Below are 23225 nucleotides of genomic sequence, written 5' to 3'. Positions count from 1 at the left end.
GATATGGGTTTAGGGGGATATGGGTTTAGGGGGATATGGTTTAGGGGGATATGGGTTTAGGGGTACATGGGTTTAGGGGGATATGGGTTTAGGGGGATATGGTTTAGGGGGATATGGGTTTAGGGGGATATGGGTTAGGGGGATATGGGTTTAGGGGGATATGGGTTTAGGGGTACATGGGTTTAGGGGGATATGGGTTTAGGGGGATATGGGTTTAGGGGGATATGGGTTTAGGGGGGATATGGGTTAGGGGGATATGGGTTTAGGGGGGATATGGGTTTAGGGGGATATGGGTTTAGGGGGATATGGTTTAGGGGGATAGGGGTTTAGGGGGATATGGGTTAGGGGGATATGGGTTTAGGGGGATATGGGTTAGGGGGATATGGTTTAGGGGGATATGGTTTTAGGGGATATGGGTTTAGGGGGATATGGGTTAGGGGGATATGGGTTTAGGGGGATATGGGTTTAGGGGTACATGGGTTTAGGGGGATATGGGTTTAGGGGGATATGGTTTAGGGGGATATGGGTTTAGGGGGATATGGTTTAGGGGGATATGGGTTTAGGGGGATATGGTTTAGGGGGATATGGGCCAAATGCAGGGAAACTAATTTGTCAACGTGAAGAGGATGTTTCCAGCGATGGGGGTCTTGGCTCAGAATAAGAGGATGTTTGCTCACATAGAAACATAGACAATATATGCAGTAGAGGCCATTCGGCCCTTCGAGCCTGCACCATTCGCCATTCAATATGATCATGGCTGATCATCCAACTCAGTATCCTGTACCTGCCTTCTCTCCATACCCCCTGATCCATTTAGCCACAAGGGCCACATCTAACTCCCTCTTAAATATAGCCAATGAACTGGCCTCAACTACCTTCTGTGGCAGAGAATTCCACAGATTCACCACTCTCTGTGTGAAAAATGTTTTTCTCATCTCGGACCTAAAAGATTTCCCCCTTAATCTTCCTGCATCTAGCCTGTCCAACCCCTTAAGAATTTTGTAAGTTTCTATAAGATCCCTCCTCAATCTTCTAAATTCTAGCGAGTACAAGCCGAGTCTATCCAGTCTTTCTTCATATGAAAGTCCTGCCATCCCAGGAATCAGTCTGGTGAACCTTCTCTGCACTCCCTCTATGGCAAGAATGTCTTTCCTCAGATTAGGAGACCAAAACTATACGCAATACTCCAGGTGTGGTCTCACCAAGACCCTGTACAAATGCAGTAGAACCTCCCTGCTCCTAGACTCAAATCCTTTTGCTATGAATGGTGCAGCAGGAGGAGCGGGGGATCTCTAAAACTAGAGGCCGTGGGGTTTAAGGTGAGAGGGGAGACATTTAAAGATGATCTGAGAGGCGAGGTTTTCACACACACACAGAATAGTGAGTTCATGGAACAAACTGCCACAAGGACCCGTCATCTTTTGCTGGAATTAAATAAACTATTTTGCAGGACATTTGTGACCTGAAGTTGGGAACTTTGACCCCGGTCCCAGCCTACGTGACCTCTGGGATAGACGGCGGGATGTCTGGGAAAGAGACACGGACAGAATTCCTGCAGACGGTCAGATCGGCCCCCATCGATCAGGTGATCAACGGCTGCATCAGTGAGTTTGGTGAGCAGAACATTTGTAGAACAAGGCAGTGTCCACCTTTGGGGGAACCCCCCCCCTCACCCCTCACCCCTCACCCAGCCCCTCCTCACCCAGCCCCTCCTCACCCAGCCCCCCTCCTCACCCAGCCCCTTCTACTCCACTTCCCCAAACCCCCTTCTGCTCTCTCTGTCTCTCTCTCTGTCCCCCTCTCTCTGTCTCTCTCACTCTCTCTCCCTCCCTCCCTCCCTCCCTCTCTCACTCACTCTCTCTCTCCCTCCCTCCCTCCCTCCCTCCCTCACTCCCTCTCTCGGTCTCTCTCTCCCTCTCTCTGTCCCTCTCTCTCCCTCTGTCTCTCTCTCACTCACTCTCCCTATCTCTCTTTCCTTCACCCTCCCTCCCTCACCCTCCCTCTCCCCCCTCTCCCTCTCTCCCTCCCTCCCTCCCTCCCCCCACCTCTCTCCCCTCCCTCCTCCCTCCCCCCCTCCCCCTCTCTCCCTCCCTCCCTCCCTCCCTCTCTCCCTCCCTCCCTCTGTCTCCCTCCCTCACTCTCCCTCTCTCTGTCTAGATGACGAGGGGAACCTGCAGGACTCCACCTTGCCCCACATGTTCCTGTTGATGCACCAATGGTATCTTCCGTCTGCAGAGCTGGTGGGGAAACTTCTCTCTTTATATCCTTTCCCAGTTGCCCCCTGACCTCCGACCTGCCCTGTGACCTTGTTCACGGGTTGGTTTTGTTGACCCTGAGCTGAGAGAAAGTAACGAGTTAAACATGTGGTGGGAGAAACCAGATTAGGACACAGTTCTGGAGAAATATTGTCAACAATTCTGGGCCCATATCTGTGGAAGAATGTGCTGACCCTGGACGAGAATTATCCCAGGAATGAGTGAGTTAACATATGATGAGCGTTTGGCCTGTACTCGCTGGAGTTTAGAAGGATGAGCGGGGACCTCATTGAAACACACACACACACACACACACACACACACACACACACACACACACACACACACACACACACACACACACACACACACACACTAACACACACACACATACACACACACACACACACACACACACACATATATATACACACACCCACACACACATACACACATGCACACATATATACACACACACTGACCCACACACACATACACACACCCACACACATACACACACACACACACATATATACACACACACTGACCCACACACACATACACACACCCACACACATACACACACACACACACATATATATATACACACACCCACACACATACACACACAATCTCTCTCTGTCTCACACTGTTGTAGCTCTCTATCTACCAGCGACTGCCCACAGATCCCCGTTCAGTGTCAGATTTGTTCCTCAGTTACTGGATTAATAACTATGATGGTGTCAGCGTTGCTAAACCAGCTTTGCTGCTAAATGATGCGGTGCAGAGACTGACATCAGCAAAACCGCTTGGGGCAGGGCCTGGACCATCAGTGCTGCATCAATCTGAGAATGAGCCTCAGTGGAGGGGAGTCACCGACTCCCGATAGATTATGACTGGGATAGCAGCTGAAGTTCTGCGTCACGGTGGTGCAGCGGGTAGAGCTGCTGCCTCACAGCACCAGGGACCCGGGTTCCATCCCGACTACGGGTGCTGTCTGTATGGAGTTTGCACGTTCTCCCCGTGACCTGCGTGGGTTTTCTCCGGGTGCTCCGGTTTCCTCCCACACTCCAAAGACGTGCAGGTTTGTAGGTGAATTATCCTGAGTGTGTGTCGAGGGGATGCTTCAACCAATCGATACATCACGAGCGATAAGTCACAACTTTCCACGTTTAGTTTAGATTATTGTCACCTGCCCTGAGGAACAGTTCCCCCCCCACGGTCTGGCCCCACACCCCCTGCCCCCCCTCGCCCTCTGCCCTCTGCCCCCCCTGCCCCCTGCCCTCTGCCCCCGTGCCCCCTGCCCTCAGCCCCTGCCCCCTGCCCTGCCCTCAGCCCCCTGCCCCCTGCCCCTCTGCCCCCTGCCCCCTGCCCTCAGCCTCTGCCCCCTCGCCCTCTGCCCCCTGCCCTCCGCCCTCTGCCCCCTGCCCTCTGCCCCTTTGCCCCCATCCCCGTACCCCCCCGCCGCAGGAATGTGTCAGAGGTCAGAGACCAGATTGACTCCTTGACCCCCGCACGTATCGTCACGCCTGCAGCTCCAACTCAAAGGTTCTTCAGCTGAAAATCTGCCAACTGGTCAGGTAAGGTTTGGCAGGGCCGGTGTCTGTTGTCTAACGTCCGGCATCCGGCGTCTGGCGTCTGGTGTCCAGCGTCTGGTGTCCAGTGTCTGGTGTCTGCTGTCCAGTGTCCGGTGTCTGGTGTCTAGTGTCCGGTGTCCGGTGTCTGGTGTCCAGTGTCTGGTGTCCGGTGTCTGGTGTCCAGTGTCTGGTGTCCAGTGTCTGGTGTCCGGTGTCTGGTGTCTACTGTCCAGTGTCTGGTGTCCGGTGTCTGCCTGTCTAGTGTCTGGTGTCTGGTCCCTCGTGTCTGGTGACCAGGGAGTGAACACAACCGTTGTGATCCGTCCCACGTGTAGGCCAGGACGGGGTCAACACTCCCCCCTCCCCCACTGGGGCCGGACGGGGTCAACTCCCCCTGAGGGGGTTCAGGCTCCATCGCCCCAGGTATTGGGACTGTCGGGGGAGGGGGGGAGATAGAGGGGGCAACGAGGGGGGGAGAGGGGGGGGGTCCGTGTTTGTAGCCGACCCCCTCCCCCAGCTCTGCCATGGGTCAGACGTGGACAACGGCTGGACCTGGTGCAGGGGCCGCTTGTTGCCCCAAGGCCTACGTTGACCAGCGGTAGATGGACCGGTCTCAGCGGGTCTGGAGGGAGGGAGTTAATATGAACATTGTCATAATGTTCTCTCCCACTTCCCAATCACCCCCCCTCTCCTCCCCCCCCCTCGTTGCCCCCCTCTCCCCCCTCTCTCTATCTCGCTCCCCTCTCCCCTCCCCCCCCCCCCTCCCCCTCCTCTCCCCCCCCCGTTCTCCCCTATCTCCCTCTCTCCCCTCCCCCTCTCCCCCCCTCTCACTCTGCCTCTCCCCCCCTCTCTCTCTCCTCTCTCTCCCCCCCCCCCTCTCTCCCCCCCTCTGCCCTTCTCTCTATCTCCCCCCCTCTCCCCCTCCCTCTCTCCCCCCCCTCTCTCTACCCCCCCTCTCTCCCCTCCCCCCCCTCTCTATCTCCCCCCCCCCCCATGGCCGGCAGATTCTGGATCTCGGAGTTCCCGGCAGAGTTTAACCTGGACGTGGGATTAGCTGAACAGGTGAAGGAGCTGCAGGACACGGCCAGTCGTGAAGGTCATCGGAGACACAGCCAACTGGTGGACATCTCACAGGTGTACGTGTGGGGGGGGAGGGCATCTCACAGGTGTGGAGGTCCCCAGGGTGGAGGTCCCCAGGGTGGAGGTCCCCAGTGTGGTGGTCCCCAGGGTGGAGGTCTCCAGTGTGGAGGTCCCCAGTGTGGAGGTCCCCAGTGTGGAGGTCCCCAGTGTGGAGGTCCCCAGTGTGGAGGTCCCCAGTGTGAAGGTCCCCAGGGTGGAGGTCCCCACTGTGGAGGTCCAGAGTATGGAGGTTTCCCCCCAGTGTGGAGGCCCCCAGTGTGGAGGTCCCCAGTGTGGAGGTCCCCAGTGTGGAGGTCCCCAGTGTGGAGTTCCCCAGTGTGGAGGCCCCCAGTGTGGAGGTCCCCAGGGTGATGGTCCCCAGCGTGGTGGTCCCCAAAGTGGAGGTCCACAGTGTGGAGGTCCCCAGGGTGGAGGTATCCAGTGTGGAGGTATCCAGTGTGGAGGTCCCCAGTGTGAAAGTCCCCAGTGTGGAGGTCCCCAGTGTGGAGGTCCCCAGTGTGGTGGTCCCAGTGTGGAGGTCCCCAGTGTGGTGGTCCCCGTGTGGAGGTCCCCAGTGTGAAGGTCTGCAGTGTGGAGGTCCCCAGTGTGGAGGTCCCCAGTGTGGTGGTCCCCAGTGGAGGTCCCCAGTGTGGAGGTCCACAGTATGGAGGTCCCCAGTGTGGAGGTATCCAGTGTGGAGGTCCCCAGTGTGGTGGGCCCCAGTGGAGGTCCCCAGGGTGGAGGTCTCCAGTGTGGAGGTCCCCAGTGTGGAGGTCCCCAGTGTGGAGGTCCCCAGTGTGGAGGTCCCCAGTGTGGAGATCCCCAGTGTGGAGGTCCCCAGTGGAGGTCTCCAGTGTGGAGGTCCCCAGTGTGGAGGTCCCCAGTGTGGAGGTCCCCAGTGTGGTGGTCCCTAGTGTGGAGGTCCCCAGTGTGGAGGTCCCCAGTGTGGAGGTCCAGAGTTACCACCATTGTCTGCTGCATGCCTTTTCTTGTTGCTCCGTTGCAGGCCGTCCTACGAGTGGAAGAGACAGGTGACGCAACGCAACCATGTGACACAGAAGAAGAGGAAAATGTCGCTCTTCTTTGACCATCTGGGGCCCTTGGAGTTGGCTGAACATTTGACTTATCTGGAGTACAAGTCGTTCTGTCGTATCCTGGTGAGAATCTCTCTTTGTCTCCCTGTCCCTCAACCCGTCCACGCTAGACATGGCCAACACCGCTAGCCATCAGGCAGGTCCACAAACATAAGGCAGGTCAATCAATGTAACCTTATATCCCCACGGCTGCACTGGGATTTGAACCAATGTCCTTGGTTTGGAGTTTAGTCTAAGCCTCAGCTCAATGTGACAAACAAACAACTTCCTCTCATCTGATCGATCATGTCACAAAGTGACTCAGGCTCAGACAGGAGTCACCCTCAGCTCAGTCCCAGGGCTCACCCTCAACGTAGTTGAAGGCCCCATCATTCCATGTCCCACCCCCACCCCCACCCTCACCCCCCTCATCCCAACCCCTCCCCCACCCTCATTCCCTCCCTCCCCACCCTCCCCCCATTCCATGTCCCCCCCCCCCCTCATCCCCTCCCCCCCCACCCCTCCCCCACCCCCCCCCCCCCTCACCCCTCATTCCCCCCCACCCCCCCCCACCCCCCTCATCCCCACCCACCCCCCATCCCTCATTCCCTCCTCCCACCCTCACCCCTCCCCCATCCCCCCTCATTCCCTCCTCCCACCACCCCTCCCCCATCACCCCCCTCATTCCTCCCACCCCCACCCCACCCCCTCCCCCCCCCACCCCCACCCCCCTCCCCAACCCTCTCTTGTCTCTCTTGAACCATTGACATTGTCTTGTTCCAAACATGTTTGCCCCACGAGGCAACCCAAACTTCATGAGCACCCTCTCTCCAAACATTGCCACCCGTCTCCCAACCTGGGCTGCACCACATTGCCACTGTCCTGGCCCCAACCGCTTCTGCAGCAACACACTCTCTGTACAAATGTCATTGCTGATTGCGACCCAACTTGTCAAGCCATCCCCTGCAGAATCCTGCAATGTCCTGCCCAACCCGCCCAACCTCACCCCACCCTGCCCTGCCCTGCCCTGCCCTGCCCTGTCCCCCCCTGCCCTGCCCTGCTTGTCCCTGCCCTGCCCTGCCCTGTCCTTCCCCAACCCTGCCCTGCCCTGCCCTGCCCTGTCCTGCCCCTGCCCTGCCCCCACCCCATCCCCCTGCCCTGTCCTGCCAACCCAACCCCTGCCCCACCCCCCTGCCCCCTGCCCTGCCCACCCCGTCCTCTCCCCCCCTGCCCACCCCTGCCCCTGTCCTGCCCTGCCCTTGACATTGACATGTCCCTTCACAAACCCTGTGTCCTGCCAAAAGCAGTCCTAGCAGTATCAGGTCAAGAGCACATTGCCACTTACTGTGGCTACATGGGTTGTCACGCTTCCTGCAGCATGACAAGCTCTCTGTACAAATGTACTTGCTGATTGTGGAGAGACTTGTCAGCTGGAGAGAATCCTGCACTGTCCTGCCCAACCCTGCCCTGCCCTGCCCTGCCATGTCCTGCCCAACCCTCTCCACCCCACCCTGCCCTGCCCTGCCCTGCCCTGCCCTGTCCTGCCCCAACCCTGCCCTGCCCTGCCCTGCCCTGCCCTGTCCTGCCCAACCCTCTCCTGCCCACCCCTGCCCTGCCCTGTCCTGCCCTGTCCTGCCCTGTCCTGTCCTGCCCTGCCCTGCCCCCTGTCCTGCCCTGCCCTGCCCTGCCCTGTCCTGCCCTGCCCTGCCCTGCCCCCCTGCCCTGCCCTGTGCCCTGCCCTGCCCTGTCCTGTCCTGCCCTGTCCTGCCCTGCCCTGCCCTGCCCTGTCCTGTCCTGTCCTGCCCTGCCCTGCCCTGCCCCCTCCTGCCCTGTCCTGCCCTGCCCTGCCCTGCCCTGCCTGCCCTGCCCTGCCCTGCCCTGCCCTGCCCCCAACCCTGCCCTGCCCAGTCCTGCCCTGCCCTGTCCTGCCCTGCCAACCCTGCCCTGCCCAACCCTGCCCTGCCCTGCCCTGCCCTGCCCTGTCCTGCCCACCCCTGCCCTGCCCTGCCCAACCCTGCCCTGCCCTGCCCTGTCCTGCCCTGCCCTGCCCCTGTCCCCCACCCCTGCCCTGTCCTGCCCTGCCCAACCCTGTCCTGCCCTGCCCTGCCCAACCCTGCCCTGCCCTGCCCTGCCCTGCCCTGCCCTGCCCAACCTTGCCCTGCCCAGTCCTGCCCTGCACTCAAATCCCATTGTATGTCACAATCTACTTGAGGGACATCAACACTGACAACTGAGGGGGGATAAAATACAAAGACAGGGTCAATTATCAGTCTTTTACTTTAGTATTGTCATGTACAGTGAAAAGCCTTTGCTCCAGAGAGTATTCTGAGGGATAAACAGTTTGTGCATTTAGATAGACAAGGGCTGCTGAGGAATAGTCAGCCTGGTTTTGTATGTGGGAGACTGCATCCAAGGCAGAGCAATAGATGTTGTGTACATAGATGTCCGCAACGCATTTCACAAGGTTCTGTGTGGTCGGCTGCTCTGGAAGTTTCAATCGCATGGGATCCAAGGTGAGATAGCTGACTGGATGGCAAATTGGTTTTATGGAAGGAAGCAGAGGGTGGAAGGTTGCTTTTCTAACCGTAAGCCTGTGACTAGTGGTGTGCCTCAGGGTTTGATATAGATCGTAGAGTCAATGAAAGGTGTTTGTTGCAGGGAGAGGTTGGGGCCAGGCTGGGACTCTATTCCTTGGAGCGCAGGAGGATGAGGGCTCTGGTCTGAAGCTCAGGGCTCACCTTGGGGTGAATACTCGCCTCTTCCCAAATGTAAACGCAGAATTCAAGTGTTGTGTGTCTAGAGAACGGTTCCACCCACCCTTTCACTAGTCTTGGTGGCATTGTGGGGGATTAAGAGCAGAGAGTGGTGGGTGTATGGAACGAGCTGCCGGAGGAGGTGGTTGAGTCTGGGACTATCCCAACGTTTAAGAAGCGGTTGGAATGGCACATGGATAGGACAGGTTTGGAGGGATATGGACCAGGTCCAAGGCAGGTGGGACTAGTGTAGCTGGGACATGTTGGCCGGTGTGGGCAAGTTGGGCCGAAGGGCTGTTGTCTTTGGAAGACCCTTGACCTGTGAATTCACAGCTCCCACAGGTTGAGGCTTCACAGTGAAGGTTGGTTCAGGCTGGTCAAGTGGGTGAAGTTAACATCTGGTTCTCAATGTCTGCGTTGTCACCGACTCTCTGCGTTCCCTCCACAGTTCCGCGATTACCACAGCTTTGCCAAACACGGCTGCACCAAGGACAATCCCATCCTGGAACGGTTCATCAGCCTCTTCAACAGCATCTCACAGTGGGTGCAGATGATGGTTCTCAGTCTGCACACACCCCAGCAGAGGGCGGAGGTTATCACCAAGTTCGTGCATATGGCCCAGGTGGGTGGGGAGAGGGTGGGGTGAGGGTGGGGACAAGGATGAGCGAGGGGTGGGAGTGGGGTGAGGGTGGGGACAAGGATGAGCGAGGGGTGGGGGGGGGGGGGAGGGGGGGGGGAGGGTGGGGTGGGGGGGGGAGGGTGGGGTGAGGGTGGAGGGGAGGGTGGGGTGAGGGTGGGGTGAGGGTGGGGTGGGGGTGGGGTGAGGGTGGGGTGAGGGTGGGGTGGGGGTGGGGTGAGGGGGGGGTGAGGGTGGGGTGAGGGGGAGTGAGGGTGGGGTGAGGGTGGAGTGAGGGTGGGGACAAGGATGAGCGAGGGGTGGGGGGGGGGGAGAGGGGTGGGGTGAGGGTGGGGTGAGGGGTGGGGGGTTCACATAGGGTGGCGAGGTTGGAAGAGGGATGAGGGGAGGTGGGGTTGTGGATGGGAGAGGATGGGGGAGGGGTGATCCAGGGGTGTGTGTGGGGGGGGGCTGAAGGGCCTGTTTCCACACTGTATCACTCTATGGGTCTAAGACTGGGACATGTTGGCCAGCATGGGCAAGTTGGGCCGAAGGGCCTGTTTCCACACTGTATCACTCTATGACAATCGAGCTGTTCACAGTGTACAGTCTGCCAGTCCCAACTCAGTCCATCCTCTGCGGAGCCTCCAGGGGTGGTCAGATTCTGGTCAGTATCATTCATCGGAGGGTTGGGTTGAATTTGGAAAAGGGAGATCATGTTTTAATCTCGGTGTGTTTAAAATAGTAATTTAAAACACCAACAATAAAGCTCGTAACTGAAATGTTTTGAGAACGCATGTTGGAAAGTGTCTCCTCTCCTCCTCACAGAGACTCCTGCAACTGCAGAATTACAACACCTTGATGGCAGTCATTGGTGGACTGAGTCACAGTGCAATCTTACGTCTGAAGGAAACATATCACTACATCAGTGCTGATGTTCTGAAGGTGAGAGGGATGGAGGGAGGGATGGAGGAAGGGATGGAGGGATAGAAACATAGAAACATAGAAATTAGGTGCAGGAGTAGAGGCCATTCGGCCCTTTGAGCCTGCACCGCCATTCAATATAATCATGGCTGATCATCCAACTCAGTATCCCGTACCTGCCTTCTCTCCATACCCTCTGATCCCCTTGGCCACAAGGGCCACATCTAACTCCCTCTTAAATATAGCCAATGAACTGGCCTCAACTACCCTCTGTGGCAGAGAGTTCCAGAGATTCACCACGCTCTGTGTGAAAAAAGTTCTCCTCATCTCGGTTTTTAAAGGATTTCCCCCTTATCCTTAAGCTGTGACCCCTTGTCCTGGACTTCCCTAACATCGGGAACAATCTTCCTGCATCCTGGATGGAGGGATGGATGGATGGAGGGATGGATCCACCACCCACACGGTCTTCAGGGACATCTCATAGAGTTGCACAGAAATATGTCCCTCAGCCCAACTCACCTACACCATCTAACCTGTCATATCTACAGTACACTAGTTTAAACGTTGTGGTAGTACTTGCTCTGGCAACTCGTTCCATACACCCACCGATGTAATAAAGGTGCCCCTCAGGTTCTTCAATCTTTCTGCCCCAACCTTTCCCCAACTCCTGGCAATAACCTTGTAAATCTCGACCCTTTCCAGCTTAACAGCATCTTCCCTAAAGCAAGACAACTAAAACTGACCATAATTGTCCAAATGGACCTCACAAACATCTTGTACAACTGTAACATAACATCTCAACTTCTATTCTCTTTACACTGACAGATGAAGGCCAATATGACAAATGTTTTTTGACCACGCCATCTACATGTGAATCCACATTCAAGGAACTTCTTCTTGTGAATGAAACAGAAACCAAAGGAATAGTTAGATCTCAAGCCATGAGGTTGTTGTCTATGTTGGAGTCAATGTCTGCCAGGCCCTGACCCAGCTCCATTGGGTGGGTGGTAGAGCGGGCACCTAGAGATGACATGGTTGGCTCTGAGTTCCCTTTGCCCTACAATACTCCCCAGAGCCCTGTTGTTCATGATGAAGGTCTTCACATCATCTCACACTTATCTGTATTAAACTCTACTAACCCATCAAGATACTGCTGTGAACCATCTTTGCTCTCTACAATCCCACCCTCGTTAGTGACCCGTTTGTGTCTCGTTCCCAGATTTCAGATGAGCTGACTGAGTTAGTCACCACATGTAGCAATTATGGGAATTACCGGAAGCGTTTTGCTGAAGGGTCTGGTTTCAAGTTCCCCATCCTCGGTGTTCACCTGAAGGATCTGCTGGCCGTTCACCTCGCTCTCCCTGACAGGGTGGAGGACGGGCAGCTCAATGTGGTCAAGATGCAACAGCTCTACTCCATTCTGAATGAACTGGGTCAAGTCCAGGCCACTCCTCCACCCGTTGAGCCCAACAAAGACCTGGTCAACCTGCTGACGGTGAGTGGACATCATGTCTCCCACCAGAACCATCTACATGAAGCTTAACACAGGAGAGTTGGCATTAAGCCATCTCTTCCCCATGGTCGGGATGGTATGTTTGGTCAGATGGGAGACAGGTTGGAAGATGAAGGGGGGTGTTGGGAGTGAATTCCAGAGCTTGGGGTCCAGGCAACTGAATGGGAATGGAGAGGAAATCTCCAATGAATCTGCACAAAAATACAGTGTGTCTTTTCCTGAAGCATTCAAGAGGTTGAGCAGGAAAGAATGTTTGTTTTGTTCCTCCACCCACAGGGCATAAGACACTGTTTGTCACCCCCCCCCCCCCCCCCCCCCCCCCCCCCCCCCCTGCTGGTAATTCCCCATCACCTTTGTGTAGTTGTCTAACCTGGAGCAAGGGGTGTAGTGGTCACCAGGGATTGATCAATACTGACCTGCTGAACCTTTGGTCTGATGGGGGCTGCACTGTCTCTGCAGGTTTCACTTGATCAATATCACACAGATGACGAGATCTACAAGCTGTCGTTGTTGAGAGAACCTCGCACCTCCAAGTCCACAGTGAGTTCCCCAACTCTAACCTGCCTGAACTAACCCCAACTCTAACCTGCCTGAACTAACCCCAACCCCACGAGGGAGGGGGCACGAGGGAGGGGGGCACATGTTGGGGGGGCACGAGGAGAGGGGGGCACATGTTGGGGTGTACATGGAGGGGGGATATGTTGGGGGGGGGGCACGAGGGAGGGGGGCACGTGGGGGGGGGGGGCACGTGGTGGGGCACATGTTGGGGGGCACATGTGGGGGGGGGTGTACATGGAGGGGGATATGTTGGGGGGGGCATGAGGGAGAGGGGGGCACGGCACATGTTGGGGTGTACATGGAGGGGGACACATGTTGGGGTGTACACGGAGGGGGGCACGAGGAGAGGGGCACGAGGAGAGGGGGGCACATGTTGGGGGTGTACACGGAGGGGGGGCACGAGGGAGGGGGGCACACGTGGGTGGGAGCACGTGGTGGGGGTGTACATGGAGGGGGGATATGTGTGGGGGGGGATATGTTGGGGGGCATGATGAGGGGGGGCACGAGGAGAGGGGGGGGTTGCAGGGGGTGACGTTGACTTTGGTCCCGGGGGTTCCAGCGATTGATGGCACGTCTCTCTGTCCCAGCCGTCCAGTCCTGCTCCAGCCAAGCTCTCGGTGATGGATGAGTGGGCAACTGCTGTCAAACCAAAAACAGATCCTGAGTTAATTAACAAACACATCCACAAAGATGGTTGAGGTGAGCAAATGTCCCAAAGCAGCAGAGCCGGGTTCTGGACACATCAATACAGCGCTGGGGGTGGGGGGTGTGTGTGTGGCAGTGTGTGTGTGTGTGTGTGTGTGTGTGTGTGGGGCAGTGTGTGGGGGGGTGTGTGTGTGTGTGTGTGTTTGTGGGGTGTGTGTGTGGGCAGTGTGTGTGTGTGTGTGTGTGTGTGTGTGTGTGTGTGTGTGTGTGTGTGTGTGTGTGTGTGTGTGTGTGTCTGTGTGTGTGTGTGTCTGTGTGAGTGTGTGTGTGTGTGGGGCAGTGCGTGTGTGTGGGGCAGTGTGTGTGTGTGTGTGTGTGTGTGTGTGTGTGTGGGGCAGTGTGTGTGTGTGTGTGTGTGTGTGTGTGTGTGTGTGTGTGTGTGTGTGTGTGTGTGTGTGTGTGTGTGTGTGTGGGGGGTGTGTGTGTGTGTGTGGGTGGTGTGTGTGTGTGTGTGTGTGTGTGTGTGTGTGTGTGTGGGGGTGTGTTGGGGTGGGGGGGGGTGGGGTGGGAGGAGAAAGCTGGATGAGAGACGGGCTAACATTACGCCTCCACAATGAGGGGAAGTTTCAGACGGAGGATGTGTTTGGTTAATTCCACATTGTTTGACCTTGTTGACCTCCTCGTCCAGTCCGTCTTCAGGAACTTTGATGTCGACCACGATGGCTACATCTCCCAGAAAGAGTTTAACATTATCTCCTCCAACTTCCCCTACCTGGACAGGTTCAGTGTCCTGGATGAGAACAAGTGAGTCCCAACCCCCCCCTGACCCCTCACCCCCCTCTCCCCAACAGTCCCCGACCCTCGACCCCCTCCCCAACTGCCCCCCGACCCTCGACCCCCTCCCCAACCCCCCCTGACCCCTGACCCTCGACCCCCCTCCCCGACCCTCGACCCCCTCCCCACCCCCCCCCTGACCCCCTCACCCCCCCCCCCCAACCCCCCTCTCCCCAACAGTCCCCTGACCCTTGAACCCCACCCCCACTCCAACCCTCGACCCCCTCCCCAACCGTCCTCGACCCCCTCCCCAACCCCCCACTGACCCCTGACCCTCGACCCCCACCCCCACTAACCCCGACCCTCGACCCCCTCCCCAACAGTCCCCGACCATCGGCCCACTCCCCAACCCCCCACTGACCCTTCCCTCCCCCAACCCCGCTCTCCCCGCCCCCACCTGGAACACTGGCTGGTTTGTCTAATGAGCTTCACTGACCCTCCTCTCTCTGGCCGCCAGCGATGGTCAGATCAGCAGAGATGAGATGCTGGTCTACTTCAAGCAGGCAAACTCACTCCTCAACTGCAAGATGGGATTCATTCACAACTTCCTGGAGACCACCTACATGAAGCCCACCTTCTGTGACCACTGCAAGAACTTTGTATGTGATGGGGGGGCGAGTGGCTGGTGGGGGGGGGGGGGGGGGGTTGTGGGGCAGGGTTGAGTGGAGGGGTGGCTGGTGGGGGGGGGGGGGGGGGGGGGGGGCAGGGTTAAGGGGCAGGGTTGAGTGGAGGTGTGGGGAAGGGGTTGTGGGGGGGTTTGTGGGGATGGGGGGGGTTGAGGGGCAGGGTTAAGGGGGCAGGGTTGAGTGGAGGGGGTGTGGGGGTTGGGGTAGGTGTGGGGGGTGGTGTGTGGGGGGGTTAAGGGGGCAGGGTTGAGTGGAGGGGGGGTGTGGGGGGGTGGGGGGGGTTAAGGGGGGGGGGGGGGGTTGAGGGGCAGGGTTGAGTGGAGGGGGGCTGGCTCTAGGGGAGAGCTGCCATTGCCACCAGAGACCCCACCCCCTCTCCACCACGGCCCTGGACCTGCTGTGTGTTGAGCCCACCATTGACCACCATGTGGCCTCACTTCACACTGACCGCTCTGCTCTCCTCTCCTCCCACAGATCTGGGGCTTGTACAAACAAGGCTACAAGTGTAAAGGTGAGTGAGGGACAGGCTCTCTCCAACCACATCCTCTCACTCTGTTCCCCTCTGTCATTTCTCCTGCTCTCCCCACTCTACAGTCTGAAGAAGGGTCTCGACCCGAAACGTCACCCATTCCTTCTCTCCAGAGACACTGCCTGTCCCGCTGAGTTACTCCAGCATTTTGTGTCTGTGTACATGCCCTTCCCTCAGTGAGGTAATAGTGAGATCTCTCTCTCCCCCCTCTCCCACAGTTCTTGATTCCCATTGGGTAACTAACGTCACGTCTCCTTCCCCTCCCCTCCCTCTCCTACAGCCCCCCCAGTCCCAGACTCTGTCCCAGACCTGCCCCCCCCCCCCCCCCCCCCCCCTCCCCGACATTCAGAAGAGATTTAGTAGCTCTCAGGTCTAAAGGAATCAAGGGATCTGGGGGAGAAAGCAGGAATGGGGTACTGATTTTAAATGATCAGCCATGATCATATTGAATGACGGTGTTGGCTCGAAGGGCCGAATGGCCTCCTCCTGCATCTATTTTTCTGTTTCTAAGAGTTCACTCTCTGTCCATCCTTTAAACTGCCTCTAACCTGACACCTCCTGCCTCTCATTGCCCCACTGTTAGCCCTGGGACTCTGGCCAGCTGAGTACTTATGGCCATGTTGTGTTCACAGCCTGTGGGATCAGCTGCCACAAACAATGCAAGACCCTGCTGGTGATGGAGTGTCGTAAACGTACCAAGAGTATTAGCTTTGACAGTCCAGCTCACACCCTGAAGCGGTCATTCAGTTTCCCCATCACACACGCAGCTCCTGACTCCATGTGTACAGGTGAGTGTCATGTGTGTACAGGTGTGTGTCATGTGTGTACAGGTGTATCATGCGTGTACAGGTGTGTGTCCTGTGTGTACAGGTGAGTGTCCTGTGTGTACAGGTGAGTGTCCTGTGTGTACAGGTGTGTGTCCTGTGTGTACAGGTGAGTGTCATGTGTGTACAGGTGTGTGTCCTGTGTGTACAGGTGTGTGTGTACAGGTGTGTGTGTACAGGTGAGTGTCATGTGTGTACAAGTGAGTGTCCTGTGTGTACAGGTGTGTGTGTACAGGTGAGTGTCATGTGTGTACAGGTATGTGTCCTGTGTGTACAGGTGTGTGTGTACAGGTGAGTGTCATGTGTGTACAGGTGTGTGTGTGTGTGTGTCCTGTGTGTACAGGTGTGTGTGTGTACAGGTGTGTGTGTGTGTACAGGTGTGTGTGTACAGGTGTGTGTGTGTACAGGTGAGTGTCATGTGTGTACAGGTGAGTGTCATGTGTGTACAGGTGAGTGTGTACAGGTGAGTGGCCTGTATGCATCTGTGGAACACGGAGACCGACCTCTACACGAAAACTGCAGGGGTGGGACATCTGAAATCAATAAAATAACTCCAACAGCCAGTGGATATGTTATGGAAAAATGCAAAATGAGGAAATACTTTTTCACCCAGAGAACTGTTAATCTGTGGGATTCTCTGCCACACAAGGCAGTGGAGGCCAATTCACTGGATGGATTTGAGAGTTAGATTTAGCTCCAAGGGATATGGGGTACTGATTCTGGATGATCAGCCATGGTCACATTGAATGGCGGTGCTGGTTTGAAGGGCCGAATGGCCTACTCCTGCACCTATTTTCTATGTTTCTAAATGACTAGGACATGCTCAGGACAATGGGCTTAGATGGAGCCGAATTCCATCTAGAATTGGAGCATCCAAGATAGTTTCTTCTAACAATATATACATGGTCAAACTAAGGAGGGAGCAAAGATATCACAAGCATATAGGGTGGTCAAGAAAGCTTCTTCAGTCAGAGTATTGAGAATATAAGTTGGGAGGTCATTTTACAGGTGTACAAGATATTGGTGAGGCCACACAGAGCATTGTATTCAGCTTTGGTGACCCTATCATATGGAAGATATTGAGGAAGGAACTGCCCCTCTGGTTCCTATTAAATCTTTTCCACCTCAACTTAAACCAAGGTCCCTCTGATCAGCATCTCATATTTCACTTGGGTAGTTTACACCCCCAGTGGTATGAAAGGTGACTTCTCTAACTTCAGATAACTCTTGCTTTCTCTCTCCATCCCCTCCCCAGTTCTCCCACCAATCCTACTGTCTCCACCCACATCAGTCTGACGAAGGATCTCGACCATTCCTTCTCTCCAGAGATGCTGCCTCACCCACTGAGTTACTCCAGCATTTTGATTCTACCTTCGATTTTAACCAGCATCTGCAGTTCTTTCTTACACATCCTCTGATTCTTGATTTCCATACTCTGGGTAAAAGACTGTATATTTACCCGATCTATTCCCCTCAACATCCTGTGCATCTCTATAAAATTAGCCCTCAAATTCCTGGGCTGAGAGGAATAAAGTTCCAGCCTGCCCAGCCTCTTCCTATCACTCAGGCCCTTGAGTCCTGGCAACTTTCCAGATGAATCTTCATTGCACTGTTTCTATATTAACATAAACTGAACACAATTCTCCAAATGTGATCTTGTAGAACAGTAACATAATATCTCAACTCCTGTACTCGACACACTGGCTGCTGAAGGTCAATGTACCAAAAGCTTTCTTGACCATGCGATGCCCCAACGAGGAACCACAGATAGGAGATTTGAACGGAGCTGGAATGAGGGAAGGTATCTGACAATGTTCAACTGTGTTGCAGTACTGAAGGAAGAGTTGGAAAGTCTGGAGGATGAAGTGCAGGACATCCATCTGTAACAACGCCCACCATTTGGTAAGTGTTTCGTTCAGTTTCCCGTCACGTAAAGAAGGTACAGTGTAAAGCTTGTGTTGTGTGCTCACCAGCCTACAATACATGATTACAATCGAGTCATTCACAGTCCAACCTGTTCTCACTTTACTGGGCCTCGTTTACACATTTGTAAAAGACTGCACTTCCACAAATTCTTTCACTGAACCTCTCAACATGCGGCCAACCGATGAATTGAACACAATAACTTGGCATGACAATGTATTATTGGGGACAATGCAGAGGGAGTGCCAGTCTAAACCATAGTAAGACTCAAAACAAAACCAAATGGTCCTGATATCTCCATAACAGATAGAACTGAGTTTCCCGTGTGAAACTGCAACTCAGGGACAAACTCCGGAGGGGGTGGGGGAGGGGCAATTGCCACTGTCCTGACCCAAGACTGACCACCCTGATCTGGTCCAAGAACAGGTCGATGACCTACCCTCCCCCCACCCCCCTGCTCTGCATTGAGTTCCCAAAGATCATAGAAAGATAGACAATAGGTACAGGAGTAGAGGCCATTCGGCCCTTCGAGCCTGCACCATTCGCCATTCAATATGATCGTGGCTGATCTGTGGAGGTCTCACTTCATCTTCCAAGCTGGTTCCCCATATCCTCCAATCACCCGATCCACAATATCCACATTCACATATTACTGATTTTCTGGGTTTCACAACGTTCTGGGACAATGGATTCCAGGAAATCACTGCACCTCATTTTTAAATGACCCCTCCGTTGGGTCAAAACCCCTTTGTTGGAAACTCTTCCACTGATGAAAACATTTCAACTTGGACCCAATCATTGTCTTTGGTGCCTTTTATGTGTTTCAATATGATCACCCCTTGTTCTGGTATACAGTATACAGGTTCAAAGTATACAGAGCCAATCCATTTGACCTCTCTATGATTAAATGTAGTATTAGTGGTGGAGTTATGGACAAGGAAACAAAGTATGAGATCAGTGGGGGAGACAGAGGTTTGAGGTGTTCCATTCTGTGTGAATGTGAGGAAGGTGTGGGATTAGGATCTAGAAGAGGAAATCTCTGCCTGGCCTTTGGCACAAACTCCTAAATGTACTGAGAAATGAGTGAGTGTTGTCGACCTGTGGGTGGGATAATGGGATCTCCCTGGAGATGGTGCTGGCTCTGGACAACATTACATGTCTCTGTATCTGACCCTGGGATAATGATGGGACTCTCTCTACACTGAGGGAACCTCACTCTGTTCTGACCACGTTAGTGAGAGAAGGAGCCTCATACTGTGTCTAGCCCATGATGCCTGAGTGCAGAGACCTTGTTAGGAGACCCAGCTCTCAAACCCCTCCTTCATATTTCAACCTTGTTCAGATCCTGCCTAATGGTTTCTGCTTTCTGTAGTTTAGGCTCGCTCTAGCTGAGAGGTGTAAAGCTTTTTCACAAACCCCCTCATTGTGAATTTGATCTTTTATAGCCTTAAAAACCCATCACGTCTTCCAGCCAAGCAGCAGCAGATGGAGGAGTGGAAGATTTACAGACCAGCAAGATTCTCCTATGGGCCAAAAGTGATGTATATGTAATGATATCAGACTGGGTTGTATTTAAACCCATGGTTTTATCTGCTACACCAAATACAAGCGGGCAAAGTCTCACAGTCATCACAAGGACTTCACTGATGGTTTTAAAAACCAGTGGCCAGTAGTAAGCAAAGATTATACAGGAGCTCCTCTATAATCTTTGCTAGAAACTAGAAACACTGGACACTGATTGCACTGTAATTTGTCTTGTTACGGTTCATGCTTCCACGCCCGGTTCAGGAATTGGTTTATTTATTTTATTTAGTTTTTCCCCCTACACATCGTTGCTGGGGGCCGTGTTACACAGGACATTCTCCCTTCGCTGGTCGAGGAGATGCGAGTGTTTCGGTTCCTACGCAGAGCATCACTGCGCCCGTGGAGTCCTCCGTCCCGACTCACACCCCGGGGTGTCCCCAACCCACATGCAGGAGCCGCCCTCAACCATGATATTCCTTCCTCCGGTATCAGCTTAAACACGGGCCACTGAGGCTCGAACCCTCGTCAGGAGATACGAGGGCGGGCACATGACGTCATGGGCTAGAGGGAATGTCCTGGTACTCACCTTGAGGAGTCAACAGGTAGCTTTGCCCGAGAGAACAACCTTACTCAGCTACAGCAGCAACATAATATAGTTAGCGCACCAACCTAACCTAACCGAATAAACGACTCTTTGAACCGGCCTGACATCTCACCTTTATTCACCACGTTTAGTGCAGCTACAATCTGTCCATTTCTTCAGGGGTTGTCAAACCCGCCAAGTTCCTCCAGCACTGTGTATTTACTCATGATTCAAGCATGGGGTGGCTCGTGTTGCAAAAAAAGTATGTTTTGCAACACGAGGAATTTCATTTACCATGTACTCATACCAATAAAAAGCTACAGAACACAAACTCTTCCCTTCTTTGGTCTCCCGTGGTCTGGGGCCTCGAGTCTTCTGTTGATGGGACGATCTTGACTCCCGTAGCTGGTGGTCGGGCCGTCCGTGTCGTGGGTTGTATCCCAGCTCACTCGGGGTCTAGTCGAACCTTTTGCATTCTTTGCAGCATTTATCCACATTAAACTTCATCTGCCATGCATCTGCCCACACACCCAACCTGTCCAAGTCACCCTGCATTCTCATAGCATCATCTTCACAGTTCACACTGCCACCCAGCTTTGTGTCATCTGCAAATTTGCTAATGTTACTTTGAATCTCTTCATTGATGTATATTGTAAATAGCACCGAGCCTTGCGGTACCCCACTAGTCACTGCCTGCTATTCTGAAAGGGACCCGTTAATCCCTATTCTTTGTTTCCTGTCTGCCAATCACTTCTCTATCCATGTCACCCCCAATACCAAGTGCCCTAATTTTGCCCACTAATCTGCTATGTGGGACCTTATCAAATGCTTTCTGAAAATCCAGGTACACTACATCCACTGGCTCTCCCTTGTCCATTTTCCTTGCACACTGGACACTGACCCGCTGGATCCAGGCTTTGAATCCCACCTGACCAACGGCCTTGTGTGTGTGTGGGTCAGTCACACCTCTCTGGCCACTGTGACCACTGCACCCACACACTGGTCACTGCGGCCACACACTGGTCTCTGGATCCAGGCTCAATCTCTGCAGTGACCAGTGGTGTGGCTGACCCACACACACTGGGCAGTGGTGGGATTCAAACCCTCGCCTCTGCAGAAACAGCCTGGATCCAGAGATCAGTGACCACCGTGTGGCCGCAGTGGCCAAAGGGACAGATTTCTTTGCTGTGAGATGAAGGTCTGTGCAGTCTTGTCCATCTGATCGCTGTTCCAGTCACAGTCTCATGAAGACGTCCAGAGACCGCCCTCCACCCCACTGTTCCCCCCCGCTCCCCCTCCCCCACGTCCACCATGTGAACCTCTACAGTGTGGGTGTAATGGTCACTACAGTGTGGGGTGTAATGGTCACTACAGTGGGTGTAATGGTCACTACAGTGGGTGTAATGGTCACTACAGTGGGTGTAATGGTCACTACAGTGTGGGGTGTAATGGTCACTATAGTGTGGGGTGTAATGGTCACTACAGTGGGTGTAATGGTCACTACAGTGTGGGGTGTAATGGTCACTACAGTGGGTGTAATGGTCACTACAGTGTGGGATGTAATGGTCACTGCAGTGTGGATGTAATGGTCACTCTACAAGGCGCTGGTCAGGCAACATCTGGAATATTGTGAACAATTTTGGGCCCCGTATCTGAGGGAAGATGGACCGGCTCAGGATTGACCTATGATCCCTGACACAAGGTCAAACGTTACCAGTACCTGGAGGACAAGAACTCAGACCAATCGGAGGAGGGAGAAACTCCCCGTGACCTGCGGGACAGCAGGGAAACGACGGAGACTGAGGAATGGCCTTGGTGACCCCCTCTCTCTCCCCCCGCTCTCTCTCTCTCCCCCCTCTCTCTCTCCCCCCTCTACCCTCTACCCTCTCTCTCTTTCCTCCTTTTAATAAAGTATTAGTTTTTAATAAATTATTAAACAAACTCGAGCCTGGTGTTGATGTTCTGTGTTGTGTGTGGGCCCCACCACAGGTCTGTGGGGGTTAGAGGGGGGAGGGGAGTGGCAGTGGGTGAGGGGGGAGGGGGAGAGGGAGGGCAAGGGGGAGGGGGAGGGGAGTGGCAGTGAGGGAGGGGGAGAGGGAGGGGAGGGGGGCGAGGTAGTGGGGGGGAGAGGGAGGGCAAGGGGGAGGGGGGTGAGGTAGTGGGGGGCAGAACTACAGGTACCTGATGACCACCACACCCGTGTGTCCAGGTGCAGTTCCTTAAACCCCACGTTAGGGAACGAGCAGCAGCTGGTTGACCTCAGGACCATCCTGGAGACAGACTCTCTTGGACAGGACGTAGAGAGAGGTCGTCACGTGGATGCCCAGCAAGAGAGAAGGTGGTCCCTCGAGGTAGGGAATGAGACGGTGCTGTGACACTCAAGAATGGAGGGTGATGAGAGGGGAAGTATCGGGGATAGAATAGGCAGCGAGGAAGGCAGAACTGCAGGTGCTGCTTAAACTGGAGACAGACACAAAAAGCTGGAGTAACTCAGTGGGTCAGGCAGCATTGGGGCCTGGATAGGTACATTGTACCTGGTTCAGGGAGTGGAGACTGGCAGCATTGGAGACTGGGGCAGGGCTGGCAGCATTGGGGCATGGATAGGTACATTGTACCTGGTTCAGGAAGGGGCAGGGCTGGCAGCATTGGGGCATGGATAGGTACATTGTACCTGGTTCAGTGAGTGGAGACTGGCAGCATTGGGGCCTGGATAGGTACATTGTACCTGGTTCAGTGAGTGGAGACTGGCAGCTCAATGTTCTTGGGTACAGCAGCTTCAGGAGAGACAGGGTGGGGGAAAAGGAGTGGGGTGGGGGTGAGTGGGGGTTACATTGTTGGTTAAGGAGGATGTCACGGCTGTGTTCAGAGGTAACATTACAGACGGTTTGTCTAGAGAGGCTCTATGTGTGGAGCTGAGGAACAAGAAAGGGATGATCACCTTGTTGGGGGTGTACTACAGACCCCCGTATAGTCAACGGGAATTAGAGCAGATATGCCGGGAGATTGCAGGTGAATGGTTGTTGTAGATGGGGATCCCGATATTGACTAGGAATGTCATCGTGTGAATGTTGTAGATGGGGATCCCAATATTGACTGGGAATGTCACAGTGTGAATGTTGTAGATGGGGATCCCAATGTTGGAATGTCACAGTGTGAATGTTGTAGATGGGGATCCCAATGTTGGAATGTCACAGTGTGAATGTTGTAGATGGGGATCCCAATATTGACTAGGAATGTCATCGTGTGAATGTTGTAGATGGGGATCCCAATGTTGGAATGTCACAGTGTGAATGTTGTAGATGGGGATCCCAATGTTGGAATGTCATCGTGTGAATGTTGTAGATGGGGA

The 23225-nt window shown here is 54.7% G+C and overlaps 2 protein-coding genes and 1 long non-coding RNA gene across 5 annotated transcripts in view; all 3 read left to right on the top strand.

The window, feature by feature from the left end:
* The window catches only part of LOC129694560 (uncharacterized), a 14785-nt gene extending 12230 nt beyond the window's left edge, over nt 1-2555 (top strand). For all 3 annotated transcript variants that reach the window (XR_008723013.1, XR_008723014.1, XR_008723012.1), the window contains 2 exons: nt 1451-1613; nt 2158-2555. This is a non-coding gene — a long non-coding RNA (uncharacterized LOC129694560). The remainder of the gene's footprint in view (nt 1-1450; nt 1614-2157) is intronic.
* A 1218-nt stretch (nt 2556-3773) lies between these two features.
* LOC129694559 (RAS guanyl-releasing protein 2-like) lies at nt 3774-21173 on the top strand. The gene is made up of 14 exons (XM_055631286.1): nt 3774-3835; nt 4837-4968; nt 5958-6108; nt 9226-9399; nt 10222-10338; nt 11537-11812; nt 12290-12370; nt 12976-13077; nt 13713-13837; nt 14325-14466; nt 14968-15004; nt 15655-15810; nt 17677-17748; nt 19215-21173. The coding sequence occupies exons 3-13, from the start codon at nt 6022-6024 to the stop codon at nt 17730-17732; spliced, it is 1353 nt and encodes a 450-aa protein (XP_055487261.1). The 5' UTR covers nt 3774-3835; nt 4837-4968; nt 5958-6021; the 3' UTR covers nt 17733-17748; nt 19215-21173.
* On the top strand, nt 5323-5865 carry LOC129694564 (uncharacterized). The gene has a single exon (XM_055631291.1). It carries the CDS (start codon nt 5323-5325, stop codon nt 5863-5865), a length of 543 nt encoding a protein of 180 aa, XP_055487266.1.
* Nucleotides 21174-23225: the final 2052 nt, after the last annotated feature.

This window comes from Leucoraja erinacea, unplaced genomic scaffold (genome assembly GCF_028641065.1).
Source record: "Leucoraja erinacea ecotype New England unplaced genomic scaffold, Leri_hhj_1 Leri_70S, whole genome shotgun sequence".
NCBI classification, from domain to species: Eukaryota; Metazoa; Chordata; class Chondrichthyes; order Rajiformes; family Rajidae; genus Leucoraja; species Leucoraja erinaceus.
Note: the sequence above shows the minus strand (reverse complement) of the source record. Positions and strands in the feature narration are given on the sequence as shown.